The sequence below is a fragment of the Heterocephalus glaber genome, unplaced genomic scaffold, assembly GCF_053883595.1.
Source record: "Heterocephalus glaber isolate CG9 unplaced genomic scaffold, H.glaber_assembly_v1.0 deba00000621, whole genome shotgun sequence".
NCBI lineage: Eukaryota > Metazoa > Chordata > Mammalia > Rodentia > Bathyergidae > Heterocephalus > Heterocephalus glaber.
The window spans coordinates 15,354,499-15,379,058 of record NW_028258153.1 but is presented as its reverse complement, the minus strand read 5'-3'; the positions used below and the strand labels follow the sequence as shown (position 1 = coordinate 15,379,058).

Sequence of the window (24,560 nt, the reverse complement as noted above, 5' to 3'; positions counted from 1 at the left end):
GTTTCTCTTGGTTTGGCTTCTTTTGTAATTATTTTTTTAAGTCCCTTAAGTGGAAAAGAGCTTATTTTATGCTTCTATTTTACATTTTTCAAATAAAGCATGCATTAAGAACAGATTGTCTTTGTCCAAAGAATCAGAGAATACATGACTATAGGTGTTTCAAAATAGCTTTCTGGTTAAAAACAATTAATGGAGGAAATAGGACCAATATTACCTTATTGTCTACTAAATAAGATTGAGATAGTCATTTTTCTAAGTATATATTTTCTTTCTTGTTTCAAGTTTAGGACAGAATATTCTAACCAAAAAGAATTAATTGAGAAAAACAACAGAGATTTTTAAAACATGCATCTATATAAACTTAAGACTTTGAATTCCAACTCCTAAAATCTAAATGGAAAGTCAAAATTCCAAACCTAAGTTTAAACTTAATTTGTCCAGAATTTCCCTTTCAAATGAGCTGTAAACATAGTATGAGCAGTGCAATAGCCTATCCTCTGATTGATGGCCCAAACTGATTGGCAATTATAACAATTAATGTAACATTCCTATCATTACACATATACAGATAGTGTGCTGCTAAAACTATCCAGTAAAAGATGGATTCAAAATATTTTCCTCTTGCAACCCACAATGGCTATCATTTATTGAGTATACAGATGCAAAACTCTTAAGATATATTTTTGACTCAGTTTAATTCACAATGCTGATAAGTATTAATAGCTGAAATTCAGTTGATTAAAAAACTGACCTTAGAGAAAGGATAACTTGTCCAACACTATATAGCTAGTGAGTGGTTGAATTTGATGGTCAACCCACTGTTAACTTCACAAGCTGTCCTTTTAATGTCTTCTCTGTATTTATTTGGAGGAAATAGTATTTGAGAACTGCTCTGTAGAATTACCTAGAAAATAATACCTGTCATTTCGAAACTGTTATACACAGGCGGAAATTGCTATCACTATCACATTATCATTGATTTCACCGCTTGCTTTTAAAAACATTTAATAATAATTGGTCCACTTCAAATATGATTATTTTGCAGGATGCTTTTGGAGTTCTTTTGCCTACAGTGAAAATGTTTATTATTATGATTATGTGCCCAACAACATTTAGTCTCGTGAACTATTAGCATCCTTTAAAATCTGTGCTAGAAACACTTTGAAATTATCAAATCTTTTTTATAATAGGAAAAATAAATTATTCTATTAATTTAGAAATTATCCTATTAATTTTAGAAAGGAGGACATTTAAGAGTTAGTAATTTCCATGGAAGTGAATTTAACTACAAATATCTGGATTTGGAATTGAACATAAACAATAACCCAAGGAGGATGAAACAAGACAAAGGCACCACTCTCCCAAGGAGCATCTTGAATGATGCATGTGGGTGTTGCTATGGAAGCAAAATGGCACTGTCTCCATAAATCCACCTCTTCATGCCACTGTATTCTGCCTTTTAACTTGGATCTGCGTATAAATTGCTTTTTAAAATTTTCCAAGCCAATGCTGTTTTGACATTCTAGTTTTATTTATGTTTACAAAAAGATTTTATCATGTTATTTGGCAATAAGCATAATTGATACTCTGATCATCTAAGACATCGGGCCTGTTTTAGCTCTACATAGCAATGTCTAAGAGGCGTAAAGACAATCAGAAAAGCAATAAATTTTCCACTTTTATTCTACCATCTCCTTGACTGAACACAGGAATATCGTGGCCTTTCATAAAACTAATGAAAGGATTTGAGGGAAACAGTGCTGTGTGGGAAGTTCATTTAGCCCAGAAAGAGGAAAAGGCTTTGTCATTGATTTGAGAAGATAAATAAGGGCCCAGTATAATAAACTCACAAATATTTTTAAAATCATTAGTTTTTTACTTTACCTTTTAAATTTCAGAATAAAAACTCTCAAACTTACTGTTTTGATGACTAGAACAATTTATTGCAATAAAATTTGGTCATGTGTATTGAACAGCAGTATGAAGGCCTTAAAATTCATGGTTTATCTTCATTCTTCAGATCTAACACAAAACCTTTCTTTTTTATGAAGCCTAAAATTGTTTTCTACCAATGTAGAAATGACCCATACTTTAGAAACAATTATTTCTTACAGTATTGTTGCTGACATTCATTGTATTGCTTTAGCTCAGTCTCCATACAGTAAAGAACATATTAGCATACTTTTATAAATTTTAAATCCAATTCATTCCTTTAAAAAAATGAACCTGCTTTATTTAGACTTCATGAAAGTTACCAAGGTGGGTATAGTGGCAAATTATACAGAGAAGGTCTCTTTCCAGAATAGGTGAGATACCAAAGCTGGTAAAATCACAAAGAAAACATTTGAGGAAGAAATAGTTTATGGAGAAATTTTTCAGAAGGACATGGTAACACGATTAAGCCTACATTAAAAACTTATTCTACAAGGAAGCTACAAAATGCTATATTACATGTGATCCTAATATCCTGGTCTTGAAATATCATCTTTATGGTAAGGAACAAATTTAAAAAAAACAGGATGCACACTAATCCATCATTTTTACTTCCTTATATCCCATTTCTATTGTCAAATGAATAATATGACTGTTTTGTGCCCTTTTGTTAAAAGTCAAACCCAGGGCAATTTTCTCTTAATATGTGAAAACTGTTCACAGAAAGAGGAAGTAAAATTGTTCTATTTCTCCATGAAATTAAACCCAGATCAGTGAGTAGATTTCTGCTGTCTATAGATCACAATGTCTAAGAAATTCTCTTGCGCTCACTCCTTATGTTAAGCAATGACCAAATTAAAATTAAATGTCCCCGTCTGAGGAAGAACTTCCCACACTGATGATCAATTACCCTGGTTGGCCTATCAGATCTCTTTTACTTCAGTGATTTTAAAATTGAGACCTATCTTAATCCCCTACAAAATTTCAGAGGATCTACTCACTATTGTATCCGGCTTAGAATCTAATAGCATCTGAGTAAATGAGCTTCAGTGTCCTCATTTCTTTTTTTTTTTTTTGGTACCAGGGATCGAACTAGGGTCCTTGAGCTTGCGAGGCAAGCGATGGAACCACTGAGCTAAATCCCCAGCCCCCTTATTTCTTAATTAAGAGTAATAAGAGCAGCCCCTAATTATTATCCATGTTTGTTTGCCTCAGATTGTTTGGTATTTACAAAAGTGCTTTGAAATCTACATGCTGTACACTTATTTCTATTATTCCTCTTTCAGAAGAACATTTGAAATGGCATTAAAAATACATACAAAAAGATAATCTGAGAGAAACCTAGTATCAGAAAGAAAACAGGAAATAGTAAAATACAAGGGGTGATCAAAACATATAGCAAATATTTCAGTTTTTAAAGTTATTACAGTAAAAAGCATATTGCCATTAATACCCCTCCCATTTCCTGCAAACACACTTATCTCATTGTTTCTTGCCATTCTTTGAAACAGCTCTGGAAGTCCTCTTTTGTGATTGTCTTTATGCGTTGTAAATATGGTGCCATCCAACAGAATTACAAGCTCCTAAAAACCTTACTGTGTGTCCTCATCCATCTTATTCACTGGGTCTGGCACCATGAGACTTCTGGCTCTTCCCCAAAGTCAAAATGACTATGAAAATGTTTGGAACTGATACAGAATATTGAGGCAGTCAGGACAGAGCAATTAAGCATGAAAGAAGACTTCTAGAACTGCTTCAAAAAATGTCAAAAACAATGAAATAAGTGTGTTCAAATGAGGGGGAGTATTTTGAGGAGGATTAATAGCAATATCTCTTTTGCTCTAATAATTTTTGTAATTTAAACATTCTCCATATTTTTTAAAATAAAATGAGATTGGGCTCAAGTGGCTGCAAAGAAATTCATCTCGAAGATCCTGTATAAATAACACAATCAGGTACAAGTTTCACTATGAATATTTTGTTATAACATCCCTATTTTCTAAAGAAAAAAATAGATCTTTTTAGTAGGAGGCATAGGATAAGTTTCCTTATAAAAGGAATAAATGATACCATATAGTAAAATACTGTTTGCCAGCTTTCAATAAACATGTGTGCAACCCCCAGTGCTTCTCAGTAAAAGCGGAAGGACTAACATGAGACATGATTCAATCAGTTCTTTTCTGCATGGCACCATGTGATGTAAATTCACAGATCTGTGTCATATGCACATCTGGAGCTCAGCATGAATAAACTGCATAGAGGAATGAATGATGTGCATGTCATTCAACTTCCAAAAATAGGGAGTCTATGTGCCTTAACAATCCTGCAAGTAGAAAATAGTTTTTGACACATTTATAATGAGAACTAAGGAAAATAAATTAGGAAAAATCAAGTTTTATCCTCATATTAATAGAAACACAGTTTCTAAAGATTGTCACTAGATTATGAACCTAGAGGAGGTTCTGGCATATTTTTAGCATTTTTGTGATAATTCATAAATATTTCTAAATGTTTCAGAAATTTAATATGTTATGAATCCTAGTAGTCTACAGGAAGAACAATACCCTAAGGAGAACTCTCTAATGCTGCTGTTTGGTGTTTGTCTAACTCGTTTATTAATATAGGGTCAGAGCCAATTCGCAGAGCAGGAAAAAGTGGCACCTCAACACCTACTACCCCTGGATCAACTGCCATCACTCCTGGCACCCCACCAAGTTATTCTTCACGCACCCCAGGCACTCCTGGGACCCCCAGCTACCCCAGGACCCCTCACACACCTGGAACCCCCAAATCTGCCATCTTGGTGCCCAGTGAGAAGAAAGTCGCCATCATTCGTACTCCTCCCAAATCTCCTGCTACTCCCAAGCAGCTTCGGCTTATTAACCAACCACTGCCAGACCTGAAGAATGTCAAATCCAAAATTGGATCGACAGACAACATTAAATACCAGCCCAAAGGGGGACAGGTAAGAATCACGTGAACATCTATTTGCTGCCAGAAATAGCACCATGTTCATTATTATGCTGCCTTCCTCAGCTAACAATTCTTAAAATGCAAGGGAGTTAGAAATGTTACAGAGTTACTGGTTACAATTCGCTGCTGAGCCTGGACCTTATTTGAAGAACCAAACATAAAATAAAATTAAAATCACATAATTCTTCCTTTCCTTCTGGTCATTTTTGGGTAACACTTGGTTTAGTCATGTAGGAGGATCTTTGAGGTGATTTCCTAATAGATCTTTTCTGAAATATCTCTATGGATTTGTAGATTTTAACTTAAAATTAAAGTTACTGTTCTAGTGTCAATTTGAATTTTCTATTTTAGACCTTTACCATGAACTTAATTTGATTTTCAGTGATTCCAGTTTTGTTTCCTTCCTTTTCCTCCAAAGATTTCTTATAACATCTTTTGCCATTTCTCCATGTTTATGCTAAAATCAGAATATGGTTTACCAAGTTACTTCTCTGGCTACTATTCCCTAAATATTGCAAAGCGTAAAGGTTTATGTTAATAATAAGTAGACCACTCTACATAATTCTTATGAAGTTATAGCCTTGAAATGTCTACTTAATAATAACTGTATTGAATAAGGTTATTAGAAAAGATCATTAAATTATGATTCCAGAGCAAATATTTATGTCTTTTCCAACTAGGGGACTTTGAATTCTGCTTTGATCTGAGCTTTGCTCATCCACTATACATTTTGGACAAAGTCAGGAAGGAAATAATACAAATATTATTTAACATTTTTCATAACTTGATCACTTTTTGGATGATTCAGCTTTTCTTGGAGAGAGATAAAAGAAAACATCCACCTTTGAAAGAAGGACAAAAGCAGTAATTCTGTTTGTTCATGAACAAACTTGTAATCCCTTTTCACGTATTCTTAGAAACACCTTCTCTTTTAACCTCAACGTTTTTTCGGCCAGCTTTTCTTATTTCTTATACTTTCTGCCACTGATTCCTAGTATCCCTCTTTCAAGCCAGAGAAAATGTACTTTAGAGGTTTAAAGGGAAGATCTTGCCAAAACGTGAAGCTACCAAGGATTCCTGCTCACATTAAAATCACACTTCCATGTTGATCCTTCTTTAGCAGGAAACTTTCTTGCATCTCACTATAATTCTGTTTAAGAAAGCCCATGGAGTTAAAAAAAAAATCAACCAAGAGGCTGAGAGGGGAGAGATGAGCCCTTTTCAGGACAACTATAACCACCTATATTATAGTCATAGTAAGATACATTTTTGTAGAAAGACATTATGAGAAATATGAACTATAAGAAACTTTTATAAGAAAAAAAAAATCCCAAATTCTAACAAACTTAAGCCTGTAAGTCCAAAAAAAGATTATACTATCCTTATATTCATCAATTCTGTGAATTGAATAGAAGGAAATATTTTGGACCTTTTAGAAATATCCAAATTTTGCACAGTTTTATATTTATGCATAAATAATTAAAAGAATAATTTGAAATAAATCAGTTTAGTGAAAGTAGGAAAATTCTCATAAGTTTTGATGAAAAATTAAATAACTATTGTCTATATTTAAAATCAATTCTCTCTTTATAAATATCTCCCTATTCTGGTACTCTCCTTAACTAGCATCTCCTTGCTTATATTAAAGTATTGCTATATAAAAGAATCTATTTCTTCTTAGAATCACAAAAAAAAAAAAAATCATTTTTGAGATTTTTATTGAAACTAAAAAGAAAATATAACAAAAGGGGAAAAGTATCACTATAATTTGTGTCTTAATTTTCTTGATGCTGAATCAAAATACCCAATACTCAGATTTAAAGGAGGAAAGGTTTATTTCAGCTCACAGTTTGTAGGTGTTTCAGTCCATAGTTGGCTGGCTCCAAAGCAAGGCAGCATAGCAGAAAGGCATCGCAGAGGAGAACCAGTTCATGGTAGGCAGAAGGCAGCAAGCAGAAGCTTTCTCTCTTTCCCTTTATATTCCATGTAGGCTATAACCCTACTGATTGATGCCACCCACGCCCAGAGTGAGGCTTCCATTATCCACTCCCCTAATCCCAGCATCACACCATAAATCTACATTCACACACCCTAACCCAGCCACCTTTCAAAACTCCCTACCTATGACTGCATAAGGCTTTGCAGGGGGTGGGGGAGCATCTAGAAATAAGCCATAACAATTTGACACAGAAATTTTAAATTACATTGCTGGGACCAAAAGACCCCTTAAAATAAAGTGTTAAAAAAAAAATGAAGAGTTGAGAAGAATGGATTAGCTTAGCTTTGCAGAAATCTCTAAGATTAAATCAATCCAAAAAATATATAAGCATATTTATTTCCTTTTTTTTCTTTATTGTATCTGATTGGATTTCCATGTCTTTAATTGACTTCCACTGCATTTGGCAATTCATAAAGTTAATATCAAAGTGTCTTATTCTTTTGATCTGATCTAAAATTGCTCTTGAAATTATGGTAGTTAGGAACTAGTAAGGACAGGGCTCTATTTCTATGCATGTTGAACTGGTGGGTTTGACTGGATTTTTTTTAAAGTAGACTTTATTTTATAGAACATTTTCAGATTCACAGTAAAATTAAGCAGAGTGTACAGATTTCTCATATGTCCTTTCCCCCCACACACACAGACTCCTCCATTACCAACATCCCCCATCAACCTGATAGATTGTTACAATTGAGGACAAAATATTGCATTCAAATGCTTCTCTGAATTGCTAAGGTTTTTGGTGGCTCTAAATTTTGTATTTGAGGCAAATGGCTTATTGGCCTCTGTTGGACCCACCCTACCATCCCTTAATATTTTCTTTCATAATAATAGAGTTTTCCGGTAGGCCTACAGCATCGTCCATCCCCAGAATAAATACTATGTTTCCCAGCTTCTCTTGTAGTTAGTTTCTTATAGTTCTTAACTAGGAAACTTTTTATGTTAAGACCTCATAGAAATTATCAGAATGATGTCATACACCTTTATTGTCTGATTGAGTACCAATAAATGTACACTAATGATGAAATCAAAGCCACTTGCATATCATTCCCAATTGTAAATTGATTATCCTGGACTGTTTTAATGAATAAAAGTCAACCAAGAATCTTTAAAGAGGACAGGGCAATAGCTGTACTTTCTGCAGGAGCCAGATTTTGTAATAGTGATATGTGTGACCTCACAACTTTCCAATTTGAATATTTATTGCTCTTTAAAACTATTACTTAAAAGTATATCTGTGTAGTTAGTTCTCAATCTACATGCAATCTGAATTCTAAATGAATGTTAGCTTTTGAAGCACATAGCTTCTTGAATTAAACAAAACTATGAAAATAAACTTTTTCTCTAAACATACAGCTTTTAAAAATTAGGCAGTTTGCTGAATAGAGAGTGCTGTTTTACCTTTTCTGTCTATCAGGTTTTTTAGATGGACTTCGCTTTATATAGAAAACACTTTTTTGGTAAGTTTCTTGTATTGCTCCATCAGCTTTATGAAGATCACTATAAAAGTGCTAGTTATGCACCTTTGTAATAGTTGAACATAACTAATGAGGCCATTTCCTAGAAGATGTGTTCATTGATTGCTCTTTGGACAGCGCAGTGACTTCAGCAAGGTCACATCTATGGATTTGATTGATTGCCTGGTGAATGATAAACTTTTATTTATCATTCAGCCATCCATTCTCAGGTCAGCTAGGCTAAAATATGCATCTTCAAGAAATACACTCCCATTTAAGGAAAGAGTAGTGTTCATATTTTATATAATGAACCTTGTAGAATTTGTCAGCCTTTTACCTTCCCAGTCAGTGTGGCTGTGGCATCTTTTTTTAAAAAATTATCTAGGTAAAGCCGTTACACTTGAATTTTTGAAGTATATTATACTATGGTATACTTTAGTATAGATGGTATAGTATACATATGTACTCTTAAGTATATTCTAAAGTAACACAATCTAATTTTTTTCCTCCCAGTTTTATATGGCTTCATTGAATTCAAGGGCATTGGAGGTCAAAGATATTCATCTCCTAGTTTAACCTTCGCAGTTTTACAAAATAAGAAGCAGGAGTCTTTAGATTAGCCACATTTTGCATATAGAACTGCTGATGTCATCTTCAGTGGCTGAGCTATATAGTCGGAGGATGTAATTTGTATTTAAGGAATAATTAATCATTTATCTACAAAATATTTTAATTTTATATACTAAAATTAATAAAATAAATCATTGTAGACAGAATCCAGTCTTTTGGACATCCAGTTATTGTCCATACCTCAGCACATTGACTGACATGTGGATCTTTGAATAAAGAAACCAGCCCCATTTTTACTGTCCAACTAAAAAAATAAAAAATAATATCAAAATCCCACTGTACAAGATACTCAACTTGATGTTGTAATGAATGCCTCTGGCTTATATGTTGTTCTACTAAAAACTGTACTTTAGAAGAGTATTTTCTTTCAGTCTATGTGTTTCATATTTCCAACTAACTAGTAAGAGAAATTATTCTTGCCTTCATGTCCTATACATTTTTGTCTTCCTATCCTTTCCTAGGGTGACCTTATCTTAAGGGGAAAATTTTAGTTTCTCTGGAACAATTGAACATAGTAGAGAGCAAGTACATTGATAGACCATTTCAATTAGATCATCATGATAAAATCCCACTCAAGTCACACAAATACCTAGAAAATAACTAATGTTCTTCTCTACCATATTGGAAGGATAGATAGAATTAGCAAAAATTTAAATAATTCTGATTATTTTTTACTTGCATTAACCTATACTTATACAGCTCTTCTTCATGTATGAATGAAAAGTCAACTCTTTATCCAAGTGAACCACAAACTTTATATAAAACCCATAAAGCTAACACTCTTTTTGGCCAGCCTCCCCCAGGTGTTGCTGATTGGGCTGAGCCCAAATGGTCTGTTAGACTCAACTTGGAGGTTGGGCAGTCTAGAGAGAATTAACAACAACAACAACAAAAAAATGGAGATAAAGTTGAAAATGTAAACAAGGCCCTTAAACAATGGGATATAATATAGTCTAAACAAAATGTAAAGTATAAAAAGGATAACAGAAGTAAAGGCTCAAAAAACAAAGTCCCTGAGAATTCTGGTTGCCACACTAAGAAATTTTGGTCCATTTAATAAGCAGTAAGAAGACTGGAGGAATTTGAAATAGGATAGAACCTTAGGAAGATGATACAGTTGATTGATATAGTTTTCACTTCAGCTGTGAAATAAGCAGAAGAAAAGATTATCAAATGCTTCCAAGTCATTCCATGTGATACTAATAATACAAGTACTTTTTTTTGACTGAAATAAATTCATTAAGATTAAAATGTAATTTAGAGAATAAAAATGATTAAGATGCAAAGTGTGTATGTACCAGTTCCCCAAGATGAGTGTAATTATGTATCACAAACATACCTAATAAAAAAGATGTAGTTTATAAATAATATTAGATATTCATTATTCAGTTTTCCCCTTCATTCCATAAACATAGAAAATTGATCATTTCTCAAATAAAAGTTCATTGTACTTTTTCTAGACAATCTCTAAGATATTAAAATAATTTTCCCTTAACATAGGCTTTTCGGAAAACAAATGTTTTCCCGAAACTGAATGTTCATTTTCCCCAAAAAAAGGGAGAGACTTTTTTAGATCTATCCAGAAAACCTAGGGACTTAAAACTCAGTTCTTTGATTAAAGAAAATAATAATAACCTGGACTGTGACTCTGTCTCATAGCACCCATCTATATTTTTCTATTTTATGGAAGTTTCTGAAGCTTGCTGTTATTTGTGGAATCAGCTCCAAAGTGGTCATTATTTATAAATGACCCTAGAGAGCTCTGGCATGAAATAATTTGTATTTTGCTAAGACAGAAAGATGAGTCACTGTGACTAAGTAGAGACCCAGGTGTAAGCTGTGAAAGTAGAGCCTAAGTCTTACTAAGCCTTGCGTATCCTCTGTCCAAAGTAGTTTTTGTTTTTCTCCACTCAACCATTAGGCAATATGGAGAATGAAGGTGGAAGAGCCTTTTATATTCATGCTGTCATACTTGGCATTATTTAGATAAAAACAATGTACTATGAATCCATTGCAATATAGAAATATGAGCCACTAACGATATCAAAGTCTGCTTTATATAGGTTGAGAAAGCACCGTCAAAAGGTCAGCTAGTTGTTTCACTGGAAAAATCTACAACGAGGAAATCTGAGGAAATCAGTAGAAGTTAGCTTTTAATTTCTAGGGTTTTAAGATTTTAAATCATTTCTAAGTGCTGGCAGTGAGACCCTTCAAATCATTTGTTTTGAATATCATAAAAATTGTCAAACAGTTGATTAAATTTTAAAGTCAAACAGATTTATGCAAGTGAAATTAGAATTTTCATTTTTGCAGTAAGTGAATCAGATTCATGTTTGGCTCTTTGATCACTTGGTAATGAGTCATTTGATTGGTATCTAATATTTCTAAATTAAAATTTATAAATGAAATATGAAACATTTTATGTCCCCAAGGTTTAGTGAAATGGCTCACATAATAAATTCTACTTCATTTCCAAAATAATCAGATATTCATGGAGAATAATTTAAAGTATTATTACTAGACATAATAAATCAAAATCATTTGCTTTAGGAAAATAACTTATCTATGAGGTTTTGAAAATAATGGTCTTTATTGGTTTAAAATTGTCTGCAGGGCCAGGGATTTAGCTCAGTGGTTCTGCCGCCTGCCTCGCAAGCACAAAGTCCCAAGTTTGATCCCTGGTACCAAAAAAAAAAAAAAAAAAAACTGTCTGCATTAGCAGTTTATGTGAAACTCTTAAAGTGCAACTATACTTATTATAGATATAGACTCTGTGGTGTCCCTCACCCTTTTTAAGTTGAAATTTTTATTATGCCTTAGAGAGTAGTCTAGTCATCATGTCTTCTGAATTCAAATTTTGACAAGAGGCCCTTCCCTTGGGCTGTTGATGAGAGCTGTCAGTGATATTTCTCTGCAAGGGACAAGGTATCTTGTCCATGTTAGACAGGCACTGTGATTTAAGCTTTGCCTAGTTAAAAAAATTCAAGAGTCAACGTCCTTTTGAATTTTAGATTCTTTTCTGCAAATACCAAAAGACATGCTAACATTCTTGGTGATGGCTGTACGTCTAGGGCAAATTTATTTATTTATTTTTTACAAGAAGCTAAACTTCTAAATCATTGAAAATATGATTTCTGCTTTGCTTTAGCTTGGAGTGGGGGAGTAGCAGTAGACAAAAGAAAACAATTAATAACAACTACAACAAAAAAACCCTTTCTTTTCTGTCCTATTTTTATCTGTCCTCTAAAACATTCAAAGTTCAAAAGACACGTGCAAGAAGTCCCAAGAGTTATGACTTTGTACATTATATTACACCAGAATGATGTCTTTCCAGATATAGATTTGCTGTTGTTTTCAAATGAATATTCGACTTTCTGAAAATATAAACAAAACATCTAACTTCAAGTCTGCTGCACCCAACCACATTCTAGACTATGTCTGTATGGCCTCGTACAAGTCACCTGTGGTCCTTAGTTTTCTCATCTCTAAAAATATAAAGAAGCTTCCATACAACCATCTACTGGTAGTCACTGTTGATGAGCACCTGTGAGAGAGGCCTGCCAAAGGCTAAGAAGCCAAACCTGCAAGGAAATTGTAAAGCTTTTTTTTAGCAAAGCGGGTCCAGAGTCTTTTGACATCCCTAGCAAACCAGGAGTTCTTCCCTCGGACAAATGGGAATCTTGACCTGAAGCATTCAGCCAGACAATTTGGGAGCTGGTGTGTGGACTAATAGAATAGTCAAGGCAAATGTAGGAGGTGATTAATAATTGTAATGGCTGACACTGTGGGGATGAGGGGAACTAGTATGTGCCCAAGAATCCTAGGCCAAACCACAATGAACTTTATTAGTGATTCCTTGTGTCATCTACATCTCCCTGCCACAGATGACCCATTTTATTTTTCTACCCCTCCAGTTGTTTCTATATTATACCTGGCTATAGGTAGGATACCTAGGGCTCTCAAGCATTTATCCATTGGGAGACAGGGTATAAAAGTTTACATGCTATAACTGCTTTTCAGTTCCAATGTAAGTTTTTTCTCCTTAGTAAGTATGAAGGTGCAAGGGAGTCTGCAGTCTGTTGGTGCTACCCATTCTGGTTCCCTGTACGCAGGATCTTGAAAGAAAAATGCATGGTGAAGTTACCTCCAATTCCTTTTAGGTTAGGATTTTAAACAAGAAGACCGATTTTAGCAAAGTTCAGTCAAGATGTGGTTCCAAGGATAACATCAAACATTCTGCTGGGGGTGGAAATGTAAGTAGAAGCTTCTATCAGAAAGCTGTTCTGATTGTGTAAGATCAGCTGCACAACCAGCACCCTATCTCCTTTCCTGGCTCCTTCCCAGATCACTCCTCCCTTCTCACCGCTTTCTACATGTCATCTGGTGTGGTAGCTTGTCGGCCTTGCGTTTAGGGTGATGGGCTTCCCCCTGTCCTGCACAATCACAGTAAACTTCTCACTTTCAGTTGGGAAGGAAAACTGTTGTTGGGGTGCTCCGTGGTTTTCCTGAGAATGGCAAACCCACCTCACCTACCAGCTTTGTCTGCTGGCCCTTTTGTCTTCAAGGTATCTCCTCCTGCTGTCTCTATTTTCCTGCAACAGTTAACTTTTCTAGTTCCATTTAAATGATCCTTGGGGCAAAAGCTGATATACTTGAAATGCTCAAAGTGTTTAATGTCAGTCTTCTGCAGTTCATTATTCATGAAAGTTAGGATATCACGTAGAAAAATACCAAACTGCTGAAGCATGAAGCATGCTTCATTTATAATTTAAAGTGAGAGGATTCAAATTCTAGTGTACATGTTGTCTTGATGGGATTTTTCCTGTCCCTTCTATTTAGTGGAAATAATATCCCATGAGAGAAAATGAAAGATGAATCTACATTTTTTAAGTGTAGTTGAGGCATAGTTGAAGCAGTCAGGCAAAGTCGAGCTAAAGGAAGCATGGTTTTTCATAAAATAAAAATAATTTTTAAAAGGTGAATCAAGTTGACTGTTCTACAGATCCTGCCATCTAAAAACCAGGTTCTGATAATCCATGACTCAAGTAATTTACAGGGTATCATAGTACAGCTCTTGGCTACTTGTTCCTCAACTGGGCAAATTGGAGTCAAGCAGTGAGTAGAAAGAGATATAAGCAAGTGCCTTTGTTACCTGATAATCAAAGAAGCTCCACTGAGAATAAAAATACCATTATCATGGGAAGTCCTCAGCAGTATTTGCTGTGCTCCTTCAAGGATGGTAGGCTAAGCCTCAGGGTTCCTATTTACACTGACATGATTGCTGTCCTCCACGTTCCCCTGACTAAGTGCACACCATGGGCTACTCTCACCTATATAGTCCCAGTCCTAGTAATTGTCCTGAAGGTATCAGAGGATGGTTGTGCTGTTGTGCACTGCAGATGCTGCTGATCAGAACACAGTGGACAAAGGATAAATTGGGGTAACTAAAGATCATAAGGTTAGTAAGATCTTCCAACCTTCAAAACAATAGTGTAAACTTTCCTCTAGAGAAGAATCATTTATTTAAGTGGGTAGTCTAGCTTCATCCCCTTGGTGTCTAATTTCCATGTACAACACAAGGGACCACATCTTCAGAAGCACTGCTTCAAATATTAGGAAAGAAAACATGTTCAGTAAAATATTTTAAAATGTTTCTATCACTTCATAATCTGGTATGCAAGAAATACCCCATTTAGCCAAGATGTTACAATTTAATAACAGTTTAGGAAAGCACATTTTAGAACCTTTTTCTTCTTGTGTCTTAAAGCAATTGTTGATCTTCTTGTAACTATCAGCAACACTGGTCACTGCTATGTAAAAATCACTTTATAGAATATAATCCATCACTTCTCTTAGCTTTTTGCTTATGAAAAGATTTAACACGGTGTGGCTTAGTTCTCCGAGTGGAAGCTTGCCTCATTAATACAAATGTTCCTTTGCTCCTTTGATCTGTTTTCTACTAATAAAATCTTCTGTTCCAGGATTTTCACTTTCATGGGTTCTTCTTTCCAGCCCAAATGGGGGGTGCATATAGGAAATTACATTTTCCTGTGTGAGTATGTGTGTGTGTGAGAGAGAAAGGAGAAGGAAGGGAAGGATGGAGAAAGAGAGAGAAGGGGAGAGAGAGAGACAGAGAGAAAGAGACAGAGACAGAGGAGAGAGAGGGAGAGAGATTGGCTGATTTGGGGGCACATGGTTTGTTGTGATTCTGTGTTCCTAGATTTCATGCTTAACTTGAAGGTTTTTCCATGTCTAACTATTTTATATGTTTTATGTGGCTCACACAGGTACAGATTGTTACCAAGAAGATAGATTTAAGCCATGTGACATCCAAATGTGGCTCTCTGAAGAACATTCGCCATAGGCCAGGTAAATAAATAATTTTTAGTAGTTTGACAATTATTTAGTTGGATTCAGGAAATTGACAAGCAAATTTTTTGTTGCTGTCGTGAAATACCTAACTGGAAGGGTGTTTCAAAATCCTGATACTTCTTGTACTTATTAATAGAAACTTAACTGAAAAATTTTAAAACATCTTCGTTTGAGACAAGTGCCCTCAATTACCATGAATAGACTGCACATCATGAAACAGACTAAAAATTAAAAGCAATATAAGATGCATGTATTTCTATGTACACAACATGCTTACTGGAGTGCTTCCAGAATACATTGCTTTAAAATATGTTGGATCAGGGCAGGGGATTTGGCTCAGTGGTTCCTCTGCCTGCCTTGCAAGCGCAAGGTTCTGAGTTCAGTCCCCGGTACTAATATTCATGTATAATAACTTGGACTGAAATAATTATTTCCCTGCACTTTTCATGAAATCATTCCTTGCATTATGTAAAATAAGGATTGTGTTTAGCATAACTGAACAAACTCTTTACCTGATGAATATCTCAGATCCTTAATTAGGTCAATAAGCACTTTAGGCCTCAGGAGAATACAGTGCTTCCCAACTTATATAACCATAGACCTCCTCTTTTTAAAAAATACCTTATAGGACTTGTGCTCCAAATAGAATTTACAGTCATATTTACTGGGAGTTTCCCCCTTTAGAATACAAATCTAACATGTTATGAGTCAGTTTTTTCTGAGCATCATGTAATACTTTTGCTGAATTCTACCCACACTCATATGTAATAGTGGATAAATGTGAAATTTGTAATTTTATTGACAGTATTTTGACATAATTTTTATGTCCAGTTGTACAATGCAAGGACAAAAGGAAAGAAGCCATGATTTTAACCCTCTGTGCTTGGAATCTTAATATATAAGCCAGATAATACCTTATCCCCATTAATCATTTTTCAAAATTTATCAGAAACAAAGTATAAAAATAACTCAGCTGACTTAAGATTTCTGGCCAGCAGATGATTAGTAAGAATGTAGTGGTTGAAAACCAAGTTAGGCAAGATAAGTTCACAGTAGAAGAGCAGATTAGAAATATCTAGAAATCAGGATTCATTTTGTTGAAGATCCTCAGGACAAAGTCAAGGACACACGAGTCTCCATTACTAGTTCTAGAATTGCTACCTTGGAAGTAGCTTCTGTGCTATTCATGAAGCAGCAGCAACATGTCCCAAATTGAGTATCTTCATAACTTCCCCATCTATAGCTGAAGTTTCCACTTAATTGACTTTGTACTGCTCTTTTCACAGAATGTCTGAGGTATCTGGCCACAGTGCCTGTTTTCTTGCAGAACACACAAAAAAATGCTAGATTCTTTCAGTCTGGACAATAAGGATAGGGTTAGTCAAATTTACCTAGGCCTTGGATACCCATAAAAATAAGGAAATATTCTGTGTATGATTTTCTGGTCCTAAAAGTCTATTGTGATATGCTCCCACTTATTTCTAAATCTAGCTCTTGCTTCTATTATGACTGAGTCATATGACTCAATTCATAAAGAAAAGTAGCGTGATGATCATTGACAATAGCAAGCTTTTTACAAAGTTACTTTGGAACATAAACAACCTAAGGAGAAAATAAAGAAAATAGTCCAACACCTGGAGGTACAAATTGAAATATCTGAACTTCACTTCTGAAGTTTCATAAAAATTATAATCTTTCAAAATTATTGTTTCTGATGATTGCCAGAGTTCTTCAAAATCAAAAGTATAGATCTCTGAATTCAAATGGGTTTCTCTAAGAGTTGTGTAAGAAATCATCAAAAATTCTCTTTTGACAGAAATAGACAACACAAGCTTCATTTCCTGAATACATTTTGGGTCAATATTACATTATTATTTTTTCCTCTCTAAAGACTGTTCAAAGAAAATTTAACAAAATTTTATTGATATAACACATAACTAGAAAAAAATGCTTAAGAGGGCTGGAGATTTAGCTCAGTGGTTCTGCTGCCTGCCTCGAAAGCTCAAGGTCCGAAGTTCGATCCCTGGTACCAAATAAAAAAAATGAGAAAGAGAGAAAATTCTACTAGAGGCTATCACAAAAAAATACAAAAAGAAGATACCAAACAAGTTGATCCCATCTAGTTGAAAGCCCAATATCCTCTAACCTCTATTGAAGATAATTGTTTTTATGAATCATTATGAGCCATGATAATGCCATCATAGCCAATGAGGCAGGTAAAAATGTGGAAAAATAACATTCCATGAAAGAATCCAAACTTTGAGGGAAGAATAACTACATGTCTCTCTGAAGCATGAGTTACCGAACAGTGTGCACATCCTAAGTCTTCAGAAGAATGAATATATGTTTCTCCGAGATATAAATCAATAATACTTTATAATTGCAAGAGGCCCCTCCCAGGCAGTTGGGTGCTAACATAAATGTCTGTGTGGTGCATGAGAAAAACACGGCAAGGTTTAAGAGACCTGTGAAGCCTTAACAGACTTCTCTCTTTGGCCTGCAGAGGTATGCAAACATCAAGAATCCAAAACCGAGCAATCTTATCTTTGTTTCCATAGATCCCCTCAGACATTTTTCTGAAATCAAAATCCCACTAAAATGCAGATAGTAAAAGGTCATCATCCACTACTGGCCTTCTAGAAGAATGCACATGGTTGAAACCAAGTTGCTGATGAAAATGAACCAAATATTTCAGGTGCATATAGGTAAAGAGGAGTTTAATCCAGCTTCTTTTCAGGTCAAAGACATCACAAACACTCAACAGTAGTCAAGGGAAGAGCTAAAGAGCAACAGAAACCTATCCACTGTAGAAGAGCCCCTACATGTGGAAGCCTGAGCAAGACATGCAGGAATGGGGAAGACCACACTTAAAGGTGGAGTGTGGCACCCTAACAATCAGCAGAGCCTCAAGTTTCAGACTAGTCAGCATTAGGTTGAAACTCTGTCTCACTGTTAGTGGATCAGGTCAGATTGGTGCTATGCCTTCTGTAGAGGAATCTTTGAAGATTCTTTTCCTATCGTGTGCTAGTTACAATGGGAAGATCTTAAAGCTTACTAGTTATAAACAATTGGGCTCCCATTTCCTCAGTGAAGTTACCAATGTTGAAAATTTACAAATGACAAGGGTCGTCTCTTGGGATTCATGGAGAATTGGCTCCAGGACCTCCTGCAGATGCCCAGATCCGTGGATGCTCAAGTCTGTCCTACAAAATTACATCATACTCTCATAGAAACTATATATATCCACCTATAAATTTTAAATCACCTCAAGAATACTTATAATATCTAATACAATCTAAGTGCTATATAAATCCTTCTTATTGTTTAAGGACTGATGATAAAGAAAAAAGTCTGTACATGTTCAGTGCAGATGCAACTTTTTTTCCAAATATTATCCATCCAAGGATGAACCTGGGGTTACAAAGAGCCAGCTGCATATTATCTGTATGTGCACCATTCCAGCCTCAAACTTCTTTGGATAAATGGTTTGCTACCATGAAGAAGAATAAAAAAGTGTTTTTATTTCAATTTAAATTACTCCACTTAGTAATAAAAAACTAAATGTTCAAAGTTTTACACAAGTTACAATTGAATATTTGTATTCTTTTACTCTTAGAGCTTTTGTTATACCAATAAGAAAAAATCCTCTGATTTCTAACATATACATAGGTTAAGAAGAAAGGTATTAACATATGAAGCAATCTATATAGTGGTATAAAAATGATGTCATTATTTTGGATCATTGGGGAAAAATCACACAGACTACAAAATCTAAAAGATTCTTTTCACATCTGTGTTCAGAAGGATAGTAGAGTTAATGGTTATAGTCTTCACTAATCTATTTACTGTACTCATTTGGGGGAAATAGTCATCACAAATATTAGATTTAATTTTATGAAGGCATTTAAAAGCCTTTCTCCTCTCAAAGGTGGTGGACGAGTGAAAATTGAGAGTGTAAAACTGGATTTCAAAGAAAAAGCCCAAGCTAAAGTCGGTTCACTTGACAATGCTCACCATGTACCTGGAGGCGGTAATGTTAAGGTAAGCCAGACATGTGTTTTTTGAAAAAAAAAAAATTGTGAAATACTCTTTAGCAAAATGAGTCCCTGTTTGAAGATCTAGACAAACAGAAAGGAGGGATGGCAGAGCTGAGTAGAAATCACATTCACACCAGCTCGGAGATACAGGGAGAGAGCTAGGGGCAGTCAAGGTGCTTGAGTTAATGAGGACTGGTGCTTGTCTTGAACAGATTGACAGCCAAAAGTTGAACTTCAGAGAGCACGCGAAGGCCCGTGTGGACCACGGGGCTGAGATCATCACACAGTCCCCAGGCAGATCCAGTGTGGCATCACCCCGACGACTCAGCAACGTCTCCTCTTCTGGAAGCATCAACCTGCTTGAATCTCCTCAGCTTGCCACTTTGGCTGAGGACGTCACTGCTGCACTGGCTAAGCAAGGCTTATGAATACCCATTTAGCATCGGAGTAATAATACTTAGGCATGAGCTCTTGGCAGGAGTGGGCTCTGAGCAGGTGTCACATTCATTCTTCACAACCATAAGATAAATAATCTCATTCCCAAACTGTAGTAATTGTTACAATTTTATATAAAAATGAATAGTATATGCAGAAACCGACTTCCAATTGCAACAGGAACACACTGGCTTTACATGGGTACAATTGGACAATTATTTTTGCTCTGCTCTGTTTTGCATGGAGTATTATTATTATTTTTTAAAATGCATTTTTACCTTTCATGTGCCTGAAGGCTACCCACTACATTCTGAAAGGCCTTGTTAAAATCCAAACTGCTCATTTCACTATTCTGTTTCTGGGTGAAAAGGTAAAAACTGCCTATCGTAACTTATTACAGGTTAAATGAAATCAAGAAGTCTGATTGCAGGAAGGGAAAAGCATGTAAGAAATAAGTTTTTTTAAAGTATTCTTTTGTATAAATGGGAAGAAAGATGCAGTTAAGTTATTAACATTTGGGACCTGGATAATTATATCAGAGTATCAATCCAATAAATTATTTAACTAACTAAAAATGTTTCAAAGCATTTGAGCTGTGGTTGAGGAAGTGGTGTAAAAGTGCATCTGTTAGGAATAATGCACTTTTGTTAGGATGGATTCATGTCTGATTAGAATGTCAGTTGATCCGCTAGAGTTATGCCCACACTACCAGTTCCACACCCCCTTTCCGTCTGTTTGATACAGTATTATAGATATAAATATATATATATATATTTCTCTGTGGCCATTTGTGATACTTCCTCATATACTTGAATATTATACTTCTTTATTCACAGTATCTGTGTCTCCTGCACCCTTTGGTGTTGCAATTTTAGGTATGTGAAAGTAGATGTTAGCAGGGTTCTCTCCCTATTTAAAAAATACATTTAAAAAGACAAAAAGTTTTAGCATGAAGTTGCTTTCTGTAACGACTCAAAGCTGTAACCTTGTTTTTAGTGCCAGACACAAGTCTCTCCCGTGATGCTAGGAAAAATATTTTTCTTTGCTTTCACCAACATGGAGTTTGTAGGTGTGGGTCCATTTATACATAAAAGGTTTTACAGATTGTGGGTTTAAGATTATGGATTTATCTCATTTTTAAATCACAGAATAGTTTTGGTTTTATTCCTACGTCATTCATGAGACCAACCTCTTAAGATTCTTTTTCTTTTTTTCTTCATTTGCTAAAGTTGAAAATAAGAGTGGTAGTTTTTCCATTCTTCCAAGAAGTACCTGTTTATTAAATTTTCTAATAGAAGATATGTGGCCTCCTAACCCAAAGTAAAGATCATTTTATCAAAAAAGGAAAAATACAGCATCTTGAGACGCTATCACTATAAAATATTTGAGACACAGATATCTAAATCAGTTTTTTCTGTAGGACTTTACATTTCATTCTGTGAAGAAACTCAGTGTGACTTATTTATTTATCAGTACATAATATTGTTCTGATTTAATATACAGTCTAGAAATCATAATTCAATTAATTAATTACACTTGCAAATCATTCATTTTAGCAATGAAATGATCAATTGCCTAAATAGGGCAGAGTTACCAAACTGAATGGGCATTTTTTAGTATTTTATCTGTTCTTTCTCTTGCTCAGGGCTGGTAGGTTGGATCTAAATGGCTAAAGACAAGGTCTGCTGGGTCTTTGATCCCTGAGAAAAATCAGTTCCTGAATATAAAGGAGGAGATGTAAGCATAGACTGGGCAGTAAGGGAGTAGAGAAACATCTGGAACACAAAGCCAAGAAATGGGAAGATAGATGACATAGATGCCATTTTGATGAGTCATTGGATATAGCAAACAATAGGACTACCACAAGAAAACCCTAGGAAGAAAGGTCTCCATTCTTTCTCAGCTAGGACATGTAAACAGGCAAATATGTCTTTGGCTATTTATAAACAGGTTATTTTTGAAAAAATCTTAGCAACTACTGAGGAATAGGAATGTGACTATTTTCAGCCTAGTAAATGCTGTGAGACTTGATTTGATCAATCTTGGCAATTTATATATCAGCTTCCCTTGAAATGTACCAGGAAATAGGAGAAAGAATAGTTGTGTGGAGTCTTAGGTATTTTCTTACATGTTTTGATAGTGTTAGATAGTGATTAAAGTTCTCTAGAAAAAAGTCAATAGCTGCTTAAAACAGCTTTAACCTGTGGGAAAAAAATTTCAACCTGGTTTAATTTTTTTTTTTACAGGGAAGACTAAGTAAACTTGTTCTACCTATTAAAATTCAATTTTTTCCAAATACATGTCCAAACTAAAAGTTACATAAGACACTAAGTTAGTAGATTTGGCATTAAAATAAGTGTTTATTCCTAATCTCAACAAAATTTTAATGAAAAGTGCCCTTGTTTTGCATGAAAATATGATTGTTTATAAAATTAATAAAAACAAACTGAAATTATGCACCAGTAAGCAAGAGAAACACAGGCTAAAAATGTCTCCTTGTGGGGATATGAGGCGGATCCCATCTTGCCTTCACTCTCAAGCTAACGACTCACATTAAGCTTTTTGAACACCACTTCTGTGGGACACCCATACGCTGATCTAGAAATGAAAACTTCCTAGTTACATTTCTAGATCCACTAATGCCAGTTTCTCTCTGGCTTTAGCCTTTGAGAACCTGTTTAAGAATACATAAGTAATCCAGAGCCGTGGAGAATTAAAAGGCCAACTTCTCCAATGAACTCACACTCTCTGGGTGACCTGCAACTAAAAATTGGATACTGTGCAACAGTGCAGGGAAGATCCGAGATCATGATGAGTTTCAAAGGCCAGGTTCATGGAGGAACCAGCTCTCTCTGGATTCACCTGCTGAGTTTCAGCAGGGTGATGGGTTGAAGCCCCACCCATAAGCAAGACACCTGTGTAGCACCAGGTAGATATGGCTGAAGAAGGCTGAAACTAGAGTGCCATTAAATGGAAGAATATACTGAAGGCAGCTGCCCTCCACACATACTCAGTAAGACCACAGAAGTGAGGTCATCAGCCAAAATATAACAGCATGTCAGTATTATTAAAGAAATAGCCTGAATGTGCTTGATTCTGACACAGCTACAATTATTGTTTTTCTCCTATTTTTCATGCCACAAGAAGGGGAAATAAATGATTCATGGTCTAAGTAGCAAACATAAAGTAGATTCATGGTTTGAGAAGGCAAATTCCAGGCATTCCTTCTAAGACTGATGTGCTTTTAAAATCAGCACAGATTTTTTTTTTTCATTTAGAATTTTTAGCCTGGTTGCGTAGATTGAGGCCAAGTCCCTCTGCAGGAAAAAGATTATGTTCAAACTCAAAAAAAAAATGTCAATCACAAAAGTCCACTTCAACTTTAGCAAAAAGGAAAAAAAAATCAACAGAAAGTTTACTCTGTATGCTGGGATTCCAGGGTTCCAAGAAGCCACTACAAATCTTTGGGGGGATTCTTTCTTCTGATAACTCTAGAGCCTGTTACCATAGAAAGGCATTTCTTCAATGGCTGATTGTAGTTAGTTCATGTTTTTCAATCACATTTGAAAATGTATTTGTTGCTGTATAGTGATTGTTTTGCAAAATAAAATTGCTTGTCACCTCACAGCTACTTTGGAGTTATTTTTTTTCTCTTCATTTTGGAGGAGTGTGTATGTATGTGTAGGTGGTGTTCAACTCACTTAAAGAAAAATTTTGAAAAGAAGGTTACCACCTACTGAATTCTTAGTATGTGTCAGCCCCAATACTAACTAATGTTATATTAACTTGTCTAATTGATAAGGGAATTTGTTTTTCATCACAGCTGGAGTCACAGGAGTAACAGAAACTCAAATTAAACTGGCTTGCACATAAAGTTGAATTTATTGGATCAAGTAGCCAGTAGCTGGGAATGTCTGCCTCAGGCGTGGTTGGATCTAAGCACTCCAGAGTTGTGATCAAAGACCTTTCTTTTTCCAACTCTGGATCCAGGCACTCCAAAGATGCTATCAAGAAACTTTCTTTTTCCAGTTGTTGGTTCTGCTTCCTCTGTGCTTCAAGGTCAAGCAAGCACTACCTCTGTGATAGCACCAGAAACACCCAATTTTGCATCCTGCCAAAGAGAGCATTTTTTCAGTACCATTAACCAAAATGTAGGATCTGAAAATCACTGAACTATGAGGATAACCTGCCCAGTCATGCTAATGAACCAGGCTTGAGTCACAGAACCAACTCAATTACAGGTGAATGGGGTAGGAGAAACTAAGGGGAGAAGGACCCTCATGTGAACTGCATGAACCAAATATGGAGGGGAAGTGATTTTTCCAAGCGAAGTCAAGCTGCTCCCGCTGGAATAGAGAGGAAGTAGATCATAAAAACAAATACCTCCACATCCACACAACCCATTTTCTATCTTTATTCATCTTTTATTTCCTTGATGCTTAAATTGAGCACACACCTCTCTTGAGAGCATATTAGAAATGCAAATTCTCAGGCCCCAAGCCTGACCAACTAATACAAGTTATAATCCCTCTAGACAGTACATCTGCATTGTAAAATTTGAGAAGCATTCAGCTCATCCAATTTCTGGCAAAAATGCTTAAGAAAAAAGAGCTTCATTGCACACTCTAACAGATGAGAAGTGTTCCTAAGATTATTTGAGACAATATTAGTACCTTTGATGTCATGCAGTTGAGATACCATGTGGTAGGAAGTTGCCACTAGCAA

At 35.3% G+C, this 24,560-nt stretch overlaps 1 protein-coding gene across 42 annotated transcripts in view; it reads left to right on the top strand.

Annotated features, from left to right (window-relative positions):
* Positions 1 to 23,460, top strand: part of Map2 (microtubule associated protein 2) — a 268,232-nt gene extending 244,772 nt beyond the window's left edge. For 28 of the 42 annotated variants that reach the window (XM_087206187.1, XM_087206202.1, XM_087206178.1 and 25 more), the window contains 5 exons: positions 4,557 to 4,897; positions 13,152 to 13,244; positions 15,279 to 15,360; positions 19,292 to 19,404; positions 19,613 to 23,460. In XM_087206187.1, coding sequence (XP_087062313.1) covers positions 4,557 to 4,897; positions 13,152 to 13,244; positions 15,279 to 15,360; positions 19,292 to 19,404; positions 19,613 to 19,828 — 845 coding nt within the window. In that variant the 3' untranslated portion in view covers positions 19,829 to 23,460. The remainder of the gene's footprint in view (positions 1 to 4,556; positions 4,898 to 13,151; positions 13,245 to 15,278; positions 15,361 to 19,291; positions 19,405 to 19,612) is intronic. The other 14 variants (XM_021263530.2, XM_087206201.1, XM_087206197.1 and 11 more) reach the window with 1 other exon arrangement.
* The last annotated feature ends 1,100 nt before the right edge of the window (positions 23,461 to 24,560 follow it).